Raw genomic sequence first — 13,287 nt, forward strand, 5'->3', positions numbered from 1 at the left:
GTTACCAGATTACTGGATGTAGTTATTCACAGTGTTTACTTTTTCACTTCTCTATCTGTGAAAAATACTATTCTAACATTAAATTCTGTCATTAATCATTCACCCTCATGTTGTTCCAAACCTGTAAGACCTTTGTTCATCTTCAGAACACAAATTAAGATATTTTTTATATTTATATTTGATATTTATAATCATTGTTTGTATTTTCTTTGCACACAAAAAAAAAGTTATCTCGTAATTTCGTAAAATTACGGTTGTCACATGGATTATTTTAATGATGATCTTACTACATTTCTGGACCTTGATCGTGGTAGTACCCTTGCTGTCTATGGAGGGTCAGAGAGCTCTCGGATTTCATCAAAAACATCTTAATTTGTGTTCAGAAGATGAACAAAGGTCTTACAGGTTTGGAACGACATGAGGGTGAGTAATTAATGACAGAATTTAAATTTTTGGGTGAACTAACCCTTAAAGATGCTGTTTGAAATCTAATTTTTTTAATTTTACAGATTTTTATATATTTTTTAAATGATTCATCTCTAATTTTAATAAATATATTTTACAACAAATCTAAATTCATTTGCAAAAATTGGTTATGCATGCAATATTTTATTACATTAATCATTCAGCTGACGCTTTTATCTAAAGTGACTTACAATTGCTATATACGTCAGAGGTCACATGCCTCTGGAGCAACTAGGGGTTAAGTGTCTTGCTCAGGGACACATTGGTGTCTCACAGTGGATTCGAACCCAGGTCTCTCACACCAAAGGCATGTGTCTTATCCACTGCACCAACACTACCATATATATATTTCTTGGCCTATATTGGACATCAGCCACCCTGCTTTACGAGATATACTCTATCAGCCATGCAAAATCTGTATTGGTCAACCTCTAGTTAGCGCCAGCTGCTAAGAATTGCAAAAATGGAGACCCACATGATTTTGCAATTGTGCCATGACCTGAATTGCATTAATTACTTCAGTGCATCAGCAGCTTATAAAGTGGTGCAAGGGACCAGCTCTATCACTAGGCTCCATTCATTCTTAGTGAATTCCCTCTAGAATGCTATTTTACTAACACTGTAAACATGTGGTAACACTGTGAACGTGTCATGTGGCAATGACAGAAGAAAAAGAGAAGCAGTTATTAACTCTGTCACACATACAAGAATGAAGCTGCAGCTGTACACTCACACTAACTCTGGCATGTGTAGGAGAGACACATCACGTTGCATGTTGAAATAATTTGTTACAGCTCTTTGCTATTTTACCTGTGTTTTATTTTTTGTGGTTCAAGGCTATAAGCTCATTTATAGGAATGATTGCACCTCAAATTTTAAATCTCCGTACAATATGATTATTAAGAAGCTGATAACATTTCCACATATATATGAAAAATTCTGAATAAACAAATATTTATTATGAATTACTTCCTAAGTTTTCTGCCTTTCTCTCGATTTCTCTGTAGTTACGAAGTTCTTTTGGCAAGGCGTTCAGCATTAAGAAGGGCGCTAAAGGTGGCTCCATGTACTCTGATATTGAAGAGATCGCCACTCCAGATTCTTCTGCACCCAACTCACCAAAACTGGGTCATGAAGAGGGAGAGAACCCGCCCGCTTCCCTCGCATCCAGCCAATCAGCCACGTCCTCTGTGTGAGTAAAGTCCTCAAGTCCCAATCACAATACCAAGTGAAAATTAGGCAAAAGTGGGCAATTTCACTTTTGAAATGCAGCAGCAATTGGAGTGTTACACCTTTTTGACTGCTTTTAAGTGTTAGCACTTTTTAAATGACATTGCGTTCTAACAGGATCCAGGAAAGCAACGAGGAAAACGATGGCGATGAGAAGATGGTGTCAGAGCTGCGGTCTGAGCTGTGGGAGAAAGAGATGAAACTGACAGACATTCGGCTAGAAGCGCTGAACTCAGCACACCAGCTGGAGCAGCTACAAGAGACCATGAACAACATGCAGGTTAGTTGCTGCTTTAGTAATGATTTGGTATTACCTTTGCTCTGCTCGTTTTCATCGGCAAAATCCAGTCCTTTCCATTGGAATCTACACCCTTGGCAGTTACACATAAGGGTGATAGATTTCACAGATTTTGCAATGGGTTTAAGTTGGTCATGTCAATTTGTCAGAGTGACCAACACAAAGCTAAGTGGTTTGAACGCTACTTCTGTGTAAGCATACATCACTACACTATTGACAGTAGATGATGGATATATCTTGCCTGTGAAATTTCACAAATATGTGAAACCTTGCATATCTTCACTGCAGTTCATGACTTTGCACGTCAAACATTACATTGAAAACCAATCTTTCATCAAAATCTCTCATTGTAGAGTATGGTGGAGAACCTGAAGGCAGAGAACGATCAGCTGAAAACAGGAAGTGCTCCATCATCCCTTGTCCTTCCGTGCACCCCACCTTCTACTTCCACCTCCCAACCGTCCGGTCTGGCCAGCCTCCTGAACTGCAACCAAACCAAACCAGCCATGAGCCTCACCAAGTCCTTCAGCCTCAGCCTCAATGAGTGCTCCAACACTGGTGGGTTCCTCTAGTCATGCCATATCATACTTAAACATAAAAACTTGTTAGCTCCAAGCATTGCTTCCATTACTGATCTAGAGATGTCACTGGTGGATTGAGTCAAATAATTTCTTTCTGTCAAGCAGACATTGCTCCTATGGAGTTACTGAGCTTTTCATCTCAGAGGAATGAGGTCTTTACGCGTGTGGTGGTCCGTATAGCTGACCAGCAAGTGTCCAGAGAGGTGAATACGTGAAAACATATTGCAAATGGCTTCACATACATGAACATTAGATCAAATGCACTAAATAAGGCAACTGGTGTACAATCAGCAGGTGAGGCAGCAGGATTTCTATATCGGCTCTGTGAGGATTCATGGGAAAACCGAATGGTCTATGTTAGACACGGACATCTCCACAGTTTTCAGGGTGAGATCTCTTTCTGTGGTGTAAAGACAGCTTAAAATGATTCAATTAATGCAAAAAATTAAGGCCGTGATTTTAAAATCAGAACGTAGTATACAAAAGTTGTATGAAAAAAAAATAGAATTTTCAATTGATATTTAAAATGTTTTTTTTTATTATATGATGGATGGATGGATGGATAGATAGATAATTTAAATTAATGTATTTTTTTTATAATAATTAATCAAATGTGTTCTTTGTATTTGTACATCAGAACTATATTTCGCAGGTGGATCCCAGTGCAAGTATGGGACTGTCTGTCGACTCTATCCACAGTTACAGTATTGATCAGAGCAGGAGGGTGCTTGGAGACGAAGCCCCAGAAAGTTCGCCCTGTGACTGTTTAAAAAAGGGTCCTGGATTTGTCACTGTTGCCCTCAAAGGTGAAAAACGTACACTTTTTAACTTGTCCTACACAGGTACAACGTGAGGTGTCCTAACTAAGAGTGAAATTATGTTCAAACTGGCAAAAATCACAGGCGTCTGAACAGATGCTGTGCTTCATTCGCTTTATAATGTTAGAAACTCTGACTTCCTATATGAAAAAAGTGCAGTTCCCCATGGCACTTGTCACTGACCTCTGGTTCAACTAATCTCACTCTATTCCAGGCTTTAAGGAGAAGTGTGTGGACAGTCTGGTGTTTGAGACGCTCGTCCCCAAGCCCATGATGCAACACTACATAAGTCTGCTTCTGAAGCACCGACGGCTGGTCCTGTCGGGCCCGAGCGGCACGGGGAAGACCTACCTCACCACCCGACTGGCTGAGTACCTGCTGGAGAGGAGCGGCCGTGACCCCGGCCCTGGCCTTATCACCACCTTCAACATGCACCAACAGACCTGCAAGGTGAAGCCTAGAAATCACACTTCCCAGGAAACACTGACTGGTTTGGTGTGACCAGCAGTTGTAAAGCCTCACTTTGATCTTCTCTCCCCCAGGACCTCCAGCTGTACCTGTCTAATCTGGCCAATCAGATTGACCGAGATTGTGGCACTGAGGACATTCCATTGGTCATTATCTTGGACGATATCAGTGACGCGTCTTCCATCACTGACCTGGTCAATAGTGCACTGACCTGCAAATATCACAAATGGTGAGGAGGCTCCTATGTTAAGAACACAATATTGTGTCGAATCTCATAAAAAATATAATAATCATATTTTTAAAGGTAGAATGGTAGCACTTTATTTTACAGTCCTGTTCCTCATGTACATACTATGTACTTATTATAGTCATTACAATAACTATGTAATAACTAGGTACTAACCCTGAACCTACCCCTAAACCTAACCCTACCCCATGTAGTTACCTTGTGTTACCAGAACTTTCTTGGATAAATACATTGTAATTACACTATTAGTACATGTTAGTACACGCACTGTAAAATAAAGTGCAACCGGTAGAATAATATGTAGGGAAAATTAAGCAATTTTACTATTAAGTTTTTTGTGTGTTTTTTTGGCAATTAAGACTATTTCTGCCCAAAGTTTAATTACTGTAATGTAAAACAGTACATAATACAAATCACATTAAAATTAAAACCTGCATAAATTAGAGGCAATATAACAAATGCTAACATAACTTTATTAATACTTAATAAAAAACAATAAATTATTTTTGCATTACAGTAATGAGAATGTGGTGGAAAATATTTTTGTGATTTTCTTTTTTTTTATCGTCAATGTCATTAATTCTTAATGATACAAAAATATTTTTGCAAAATATAATTTTTAAATATAATTTAACAGAAAAATTACCTGGAAGAATTTCTTGACAAACTATTTGAGATTCGCTCTTTGACAGGATTTTATTTTTTCAAAATTATGTTTTCTTGGGAAGCATTTTTCTTGGATATTATATTTTATAAATTGGTTATTTGTTTCAGTCCTTACGTCATTGGAACCACCAATCAGTCTGTTAAGATGTCATCCAACCATGGCCTGCATCTCAGCTTCAGGTAAGTTCCTAATTTCTTTAGCACTGTTTCATTCAAGTTTTTAGATTGTGGTACGACAATATTAAATCTGGAAAAAATGAAAATAAAAAGTTGAAATTCCATATCAATACGCTAACCATTTGTAATTTTCTGTTTGCCTGAAGAATGGTCACCTTCTCCAACAACGTGGAGCCTGCAAATGGTTTCCTAGTGCGTTACTTGCACAGGAAGTTGATCGAGGCGGAGGACGAAAGCACAGTTCACAGTGCTGAGGTGCTGAGGGTTCTGGACTGGGTGCCTAAACTCTGGTACCATCTCCATACCTTCCTGGAGAAACACAGCACCTCTGACTTCCTCATAGGTACAGCCTTACACGTTCTGAATGTCTGTTTCACACAGTGCTCTTCAGAAAAAAGCAACCTTTCAAAGGTTAGGTTAAAACCTACAGCAACTTAAGTTTTTGTTCCTGTCTATGCAGGTCCCTGCTTCTTCTTGTCTTGCCCAGTATCATTAGCAGAGTTTCGCTCCTGGTTTATTGACCTCTGGAACCAGTCCATTATTCCTTATCTTCAGGAGGGAGCTAAGGATGGTGTGAAGGTAAGCGGCTCATAGCATCTGATTACAGAAGAATTGATGTCTAACCCTACTCTTTGATGGCCAACATCCAGCAGAGTTTAGCTCCAACACTAACTAAACACTCCAAGCTCTTCTGGATCACTAGAAACTGTAGGTGTTTTGGAGCTAGATTATGGAGTAAGATGGTTCAAACTTGAAATTGAAACACACTTCACGAGAGACTCAGCTTATACTCCCAGTTGAATTCAACAGCTTCTAAGTTAACAACTGATGAAAAGCTGCTTATATAGACAGTTAACTTACCTTTTTGGTCCAGACATAGCTGATGCGAAGTGACAACAATGTCGACTTTAATTGCCATTAGTTCTTTGAAGTCGGCTTATGTCGTGGCTTTTGCATCTTGGCCAAAATGAGGCAACTCACTAGGTTTTAAAACAGAGCTCATCTGTTACTAAAAGAGTTGCATATTGTTGGATCAAATGATTCTTATTGTGTCTTCTCAAAGTGCAGTGTTGTCTTGAAGCTCAATCTCTGCACTGATATACTTCAGGTCCATGGTCAGAAATCAGCGTGGGAGGATCCAGTGGAGTGGGTGAGGGATACGCTGCCTTGGCCTTCAGCTCAACAGGACCAGGCCAAACTCTTTCACCTCCCTCCGCCAACCACTGGCCCCAATTCTGCTCCAACACAGCAGCCTAGTGACGACAGGGACACATCCAACAGGGACACGTCTCTGTCCACAATGGAGTCTGATCCACTGGTGAGTGTCTTGTTATGAGCAAAAGTCCTTTGTTCAACTACACCTGAACCTTTGTGAACAAATCTGCATGTGTTGTGACAAGCTGTCCTTGTTCTGTCCCTCATTCAGATGGCGATGCTGCTGAAACTCCAGGAGTCTGCCAACTACATTGAATCGCCCGAACGGGACATTTCTGGCAACCCCACTTTCTAGGCTGAGCTATAAGACTCATGAGCTTACTAATGGCTAGTGCTGTTCTGTACAGCTGATTTGCACCTCCTGTCTCCTTCAAAAGGCTTGGGAGAGTCGAGAAGAGAAACTCAAGAAACATCCATGTCAAGGCAGACAAAACTCTTAAGTCTGAAAGAAAAGCAGAAGAACTGATCCTGCCAGATCTGAGCGAGAATCTTTTTTGCACTGTTGTCTTAACCGGTCCTTCCTTTGCTTATTTAACCTGCAAGTGGCATGGCAATACTTGCACCCGGGGATTGTGAAGATTGGACGATTGTGAAGATGAAATGTTCTTGTCTACCATACTGAGAACAAAATGTGCTCCACAGTTGTTTGCTATTACTTTTGCTTTGAGTAATATCTGACCATATGGACCAAAAAATCTATTTATTCTTGTTTGAAAAAGTACCGAAACTCCATCCTCAAGATCAAGTCGCCTGAACCCTGTACACAAGGTGCGGTCACATTTAGACCATCTCGCATGGATGCAAAATGTAATGTACAAGATGGTGCTTAGAAAATTCAGCCTTAAATGATGTCCCTCCATATATCATAAATTCAGTTCCATAGCAATCCGAATATTACTCTATATTACCTCACAGTTTGCACAGTGATGCAGTTTTAAGGTGCAGTACATACCCATAACACGGTTGCATTCATTCCTATCAAACACGCAGACATCAGACAGATGTCTACTGTAGATCTCTGAGAGGATGCACATTGATTCGTAGCTTTCAATCAAGAGCACTGACTGGTTGTTCAAGATTTGTAGGTTGCTTGCTCCAATGGAGAGTTGAAGCAACAAAACAACCAGAAGTTGTGGGAGTTTGAGGCGACATGAGTCATAGAGACTGTTGGCGATGGATAAAGTTCAATTATATGCAAATTTCTACCTAATGGGAGAACAGATAATGAAGCTCATGTGATCTGCTGCATGATATTGTTTAAAAAAGTTGCTGGATTAAGGTGGCACTTGAAGATGCAGCAAAGCTGGGAATGACTGCAGGAGGGTTCGTGTGATCCCACGCCTGATACAGTCGGAGGGCGACCTCAGGTGAATAAATAGCTGTCAGTTATAACAAAGGTGCTGTTACCGGTGAATGGGAACAGTATGCATAAATTATGTGTGCCCAGTGCTTTTGACCTTGAAGTACAGATATACTTAATTTTCCATGTTTCGCTCCATCTCACACACCATTGTGCATTCAAGCCCTTTAAACTAAACTTGAGCGTTGTGATCATGGGAATGTCTTAGTGGGCCTTCAAGCACTCAAATATCTTGCTCAGTTGCTGTTGTCCATGCACAAGTCCATGGCATGCACAAAAAAAAAAAAAAAGGGCTGCACACAGATGTTGTGCACAGACAAGAATTGCTTAACGTGGACTGTGCGAGCCGGAGCTGAACATGGGCAAGGAAAGTATATTTTCAGCTTTAGATCCAGTACCCAAGGTGCTCATAGATCATCAGGATAATCAAAGGCTTTGTTCGCACTGACACCCCAACCCAGTTCACTTGGCTTTGTATTGATGTAGCAACTAATGTAGGTCCTGTTTCCATCTGGTATTGACGTGTTTCAAATGCATCTCGTGATCTCGTTTTTCCCCTTTTATTTTGGGATACTCAACATCTTTTTGAAGAGTCCCAAGTGCGTCACACAAATACAATTAAAAGGAATTGAAAAGGAATTGAAAGTAAATGAAAAAGATACAGATTTTAGCTGCCAACACCACAAAATTTGAATTATTTTGGTGCACCTTCTATCAACACGTCTCAGAACAATCAGGTGTTATTTGAGCAGGTGGTAAGAAGGTGATGCTTCACTTCAGTTCGGAGCACATCCAGGACAAATAAGGATTCATATTATGAATGCGATGTGGTCACATGCATTTTTGACTACCTCTGTATGTGGTTTCAGTGATCCGATCACAGTTTTAGACCATGTTTACACCTGCATTTAGAGCCTAACACTTGATCGGATCAAGGTGGAAACAGGACTGTAAATATACTGGATATTGGCTCCACTGCCTGAACAAACTAAGCCAATTTGAGCTCCTGCAATATAAGATCAGGATTGTTTTCAGTGTGAACAAAGCCAGAATGGTTTAAACAATTTGTTTTGTCTGGAGGAGGTTTAGCAATTTATGTTTGGCCTTTGTTATGTCTAGAGTTTCAAAGCTAAATCACATCAATGTAAGCTCATGGTTTTACACACACTTATATCCTTTGGTCTTCTGTAACAATGTAGCCAGTTTTGGAATTACGTTTTTTTTTTATTATTATTATTATTATTTCTGGTAATTTTAAGTCACAGGATGACCCCATGTCAGGGTCTTTTACAAACTCTCAAATCATTCCTGGAACAACTATGATTATGACAGAATATCTTGAAATTCAGCACACCCTAAAAAATACCAATGGTGGATTGTAACTCATTAACATGTTTGCTATTGGCTGATTACAGGTGCTCCAGAACTGTATGTGCATGAAAGCTTTACCTGAGGAAAATTTTAGCTAAAAAAGCACCTTATCATGAGACGCATGTGTTGGCAACCAGTCTACAAGAGAAAAAGTGTGATTTTTCATAAATTACCAAATTGAAACTGAATTTCTCTTTTACATGTACTAACCAGTTAGCACTATAGCAATGTCAGATGAAATGTAATCTGAGAATGAATTCAGTTTGCCAACACATCTAGTGCTGTTGATGATGCTTGCTAAATCTTGTGCTCGTGTTACGTGTCCTGTTACCGTCAGAAGTAGCTCTCCAGATGAATAACCAGAGGAACATTTTTTAAAGGTCTTTTTCTATGTTTGTTTGTTTTTTACTAAATAATCTGATTCTGACACTTGTAAATAGATTTGCAGAAAAAAAGCAAAAAAAAAAAACCCAACAAAAAGATCTATGGTAGAACAAACAAGGATAAAATATAACAACTACTGTAGAAACTGAATGTGTCTGGTTAGATATACATTACAGCAAGGATCGCAGTCATCTCTCACTTATCGCCTTTCCCGTAGAGGCAAGTTAACTGCCACAAAGTAACTAGATCTGTATCCGTTAGTCACTATAAAAGTGTCCTCTGGACTCTCTTCCGGATCGTACAAGGTATTGAATGGCTTTTACGATTGAGTTGGACATAACAACCCATAAAAAAACAGTAAAAAATAAATAAATAAGTGGCAGCAGTGCTTCAAATCACACAAGTACCTCAAAATCTGTTTTAACAGCTCATCATATGATCATAAACTTCCCTTAATTGCTTAAGGATAGTTTCGGGCTTTGGGGACGATTCCCCGGTGTTTGTCATGAAAATGTGCCTAATATAAGCCAACTCGTTGGATATTGCAATACCTAAACTATTACGTTTTGCAAGGGATTGTTTGCTGTGGAGGATAAGTATGCGAGCGAACGTGTTATCCTTTTTTATGCTAGCTTATAAAATAACTTTGAGATCTGAGCTCGCCGGTCGTCTCGTTTCCAGATGTCCTGGAAATTTGAGGCTGCTTTAGCTAGCATAAACTAAAGCCATTTCCCACCATCTCTTCTCATCTCACAGATATATTTGCCATCATAATACAGTGTGCTTTATCATATCTGCTGTCTTGCATATGAACTGATACAGTTTGAACCTAAAATGAGTGTCTATCTAAGTTTCGATTAAGTTATTCATTATTTGTATTGTTTTACGACTAACAACGCTGAATGTTCAAGCACAATAATTATACAAAACCTGTGCTTTGTAAACTTGTTTTTTTTTTCACTCGTTTTAGATGAAACCGGTTCAATATTGTTTTACTCAAAACAGATTGATTTGTCACTATGCATCATGAATAACATTGTAGAGTTGAGTTGTTAGTACCAATGACAGAAAACAGTGGTATATGTGATAAGCTAATGTGCAGGTTTGATAATGTTTTAATGGAAAAACACCTCGGACCTATTTTAAACAAATACTATGTTTTTCTTTCTCTTCTTCTTCCTCATTTTTTTCCTTGCTTTCTTTAAGAAATCGTTCTATTTTGTATAGAACATTGCAATTGTAAACATTGTAAATAGTGAACTCATCTGCGACCACAATCACAGTAAAATATGAAAATGTCCGGCCCTATTATGAGACACCTTTTGTTATTGTTCGTTTTTCTAATTTTTTGCAAACTGTCTGCTGGGAAGGGGTTATAAAGGCATGTGCTGATCTGAGAGAATTTCTTCCATCAAATGTTCACTCACGTTTCCAATAAACTTGTGCCATCCCTACAGTGGTTTTTGTGCATTTATTAAAAAATGCTATTTGGGAATTATTACATAAATGTTATAGAACGTGACAGCTAATCAATAAACTTTAGCACTAAACTTCTCACCTAATGCATTCTTCTTCTTCTTCTTCTTCTTCTTTTTAAGGTTTAACTTCCTCTACTGCACGAATTTTCTAACTGCAATATGGACCGCACATTTTTAGATGAAAGAGGGCGCCAAATTTTAAAAAAGACTTTAAGAGGCGATTTTACAGTTTTTCTCTATTGCTAACACACTGATTAATTTGGCCCAGTTTTCCAAACCATTTGAACAAAACCAAAACAAAGACACATTTCTAAAAACATTTAACACATTTCACCTGTTTGCACACATGCTCCAATTTGCTCAGTGTTTTATGCAAAACTCTATACAAAAAAAAAAAAAAGATATAATTTTGCCCAGGTTTAAGCATGTCCTCGTTCAGAAAACACAAGCACACAATATAATTAACTCAAGTGTCAAAAAATGAACTCAGACAGTGCACATTTATCCATGTATGAACATTCAGTATAGCAAAACTGATGGAACACAGGTCAAAATCTCTTTGCCAGACAAAGAGGAATAGGTATGGAAAATAAAAATGAAGGGGAGGAGGTCATTTGTTCCTGATGAAATACAAAGCGAACTTTGACCATGTTCTTCTGCATTGACTGACCAGAAGGGAAGTTGGCCCATGGGTTTCAATACATACAATATAATTACAGTATAAAGAACTATTTTTTTTTTACTATTTTTTTTTATAGTGTGTGAAACAGTATATAACAAGCAACAAAGGTTTCACAGTAGTGCGCTAGAGTTGTCACATGACAAAACATTAATTCAGCACACCTGCTGAGGTTGCTATCTCACAAATAAATGTACTAACCATGCTTTTTACAAAGGCTTATTAATTAAGGATTCATACTAGTAAACAATGCTATATTGCCCAATTGAACTCATTTCATAATTAATGGACTTTACATACTGAACAGAACTAATAATAACTGTGTAAATAGTAGTTAGGTGGTAGATATTTATATTTCAGTACTGTAGCACATTATAAAACAGTATGCAATAACGTGTGTTTAAATTAACCTTCTTAAAAATATTTTTAAATTAATGCAACATTATTGGGACAAAAGTAAATAGCCTCAGCCAATGGTCTATTTATCCTTTCACTCCGTTTCTTTTTAGAGCTGCTTTACAGCAGAATTGAATTATGTTTGCATAATTGAAATATTAATTAAATATATATATATATATATATATATATATATATATATATATATATATATATATATATATATATATATATATATATATATATATATAATTATTATTTATTTATATATTATATTGCTTCAACGTTTTTATTATTCAATTCCTTTAAGATAATCTGTACTGTATAAAGCACTATAGAGATACAGGTCATTTGATTTGATCGGAAACATGCTGTAGAGATTAAAGTACAATTTCTGTACTTAAGATATTGTTTTAGATACACAGCAATAGTTTGTAGTTTACAGTAACATGTATGAAAGTGTTACATTTATAATGACTATTCCCTGCCTCCAGTTCGCTCACGAGTTTGAAGATGAAACATTAAATGGAGCGCATTGCATTCTGGGAAACAAATATCCCATCTAGTGTCTTCAGATGCATACATCAGATTTCAGCAAATGCAGCAGGTAATCAAGGAATTCCATGCATACTGAACATTCACTTACTATTCACAGTATACACGCAGCATACTGCAATATAGTAGGAGCTGTGTGGTAGTATGCCATTCCAAACACAGCTTCTGGACTGATTTCTGTGTACTTGAGTTATATTTAGCAGATTCTTGTAAACACAGTCATCCGGGTATTTCATGCATACAGACAATTTGCACACTATGCACAGCATACATACTGGATACTGCACAAATAGTAAGAGTAGTATGATAGTATGGCATTTCTAACACCGCGTGAGTGATGGATTACAAAACCATCAGCCACTTTTGTGTTTTATATGCTTTCCGACCAGTGGAGGGCGCCATGTCTTACTTTATAAGAAGAACAAATAAATAATGATTAATTAGCTCACAGTTTCTCTGAGACTGATCTCAAACAGCTTTGTAGTTCCCCGCTTTTAAATACTTAAATTATTATTATTATTATTATTATTATTATTATTATTATTATTATTATTATTATTATTATTATTATTTTCCATTATGTCATTAACTATGTGCCACTTAGTCTCAATGGAAAAACATACTTCTACCTACAGTTTTGCAAAACCTCTAAAAACATACATTCACATACAATGCACTGCAGTTTTCAGCTAAATTAACACTAGATACTTAGACACTTATCACGTTTCCAGCAGAGGAAAGTTAACTCCCACACAGTAATTAGATCATGTTGCCTATGTTATAATTCACTATAAAAGTGTCCTTTCAACTTAACATTGAGTATCTAAATAAGTAATGATTATTAATTAATTTATTTTCAGAAAATATGATCATATCACCCTAATTTTACAATCTCTACA

General features: G+C 37.5%; 1 protein-coding gene across 7 annotated transcripts in view; it reads left to right on the forward strand.

The window, feature by feature from the left end:
* The window catches only part of nav1a (neuron navigator 1a), a 130,190-nt gene extending 119,456 nt beyond the window's left edge, over positions 1–10,734 (forward strand). For 5 of the 7 annotated variants that reach the window (XM_026199298.1, XM_026199301.1, XM_026199302.1 and 2 more), the window contains 13 exons: positions 1,473–1,657; positions 1,813–1,975; positions 2,347–2,551; positions 2,680–2,777; positions 2,866–2,961; positions 3,212–3,380; positions 3,607–3,842; positions 3,935–4,089; positions 4,882–4,953; positions 5,097–5,293; positions 5,411–5,529; positions 6,059–6,268; positions 6,377–10,734. In XM_026199298.1, coding sequence (XP_026055083.1) covers positions 1,473–1,657; positions 1,813–1,975; positions 2,347–2,551; positions 2,680–2,777; positions 2,866–2,961; positions 3,212–3,380; positions 3,607–3,842; positions 3,935–4,089; positions 4,882–4,953; positions 5,097–5,293; positions 5,411–5,529; positions 6,059–6,268; positions 6,377–6,460 — 1,989 coding nt within the window. In that variant the 3' untranslated portion in view covers positions 6,461–10,734. The remainder of the gene's footprint in view (positions 1–1,472; positions 1,658–1,812; positions 1,976–2,346; positions 2,552–2,679; positions 2,778–2,865; positions 2,962–3,211; positions 3,381–3,606; positions 3,843–3,934; positions 4,090–4,881; positions 4,954–5,096; positions 5,294–5,410; positions 5,530–6,058; positions 6,269–6,376) is intronic. The other 2 variants (XM_026199300.1, XM_026199304.1) reach the window with 1 other exon arrangement.
* The last annotated feature ends 2,553 nt before the right edge of the window (positions 10,735–13,287 follow it).

Source organism: Carassius auratus, chromosome 23, assembly GCF_003368295.1.
Source record: "Carassius auratus strain Wakin chromosome 23, ASM336829v1, whole genome shotgun sequence".
In the NCBI taxonomy this organism is placed as follows: domain Eukaryota; kingdom Metazoa; phylum Chordata; class Actinopteri; order Cypriniformes; family Cyprinidae; genus Carassius; species Carassius auratus.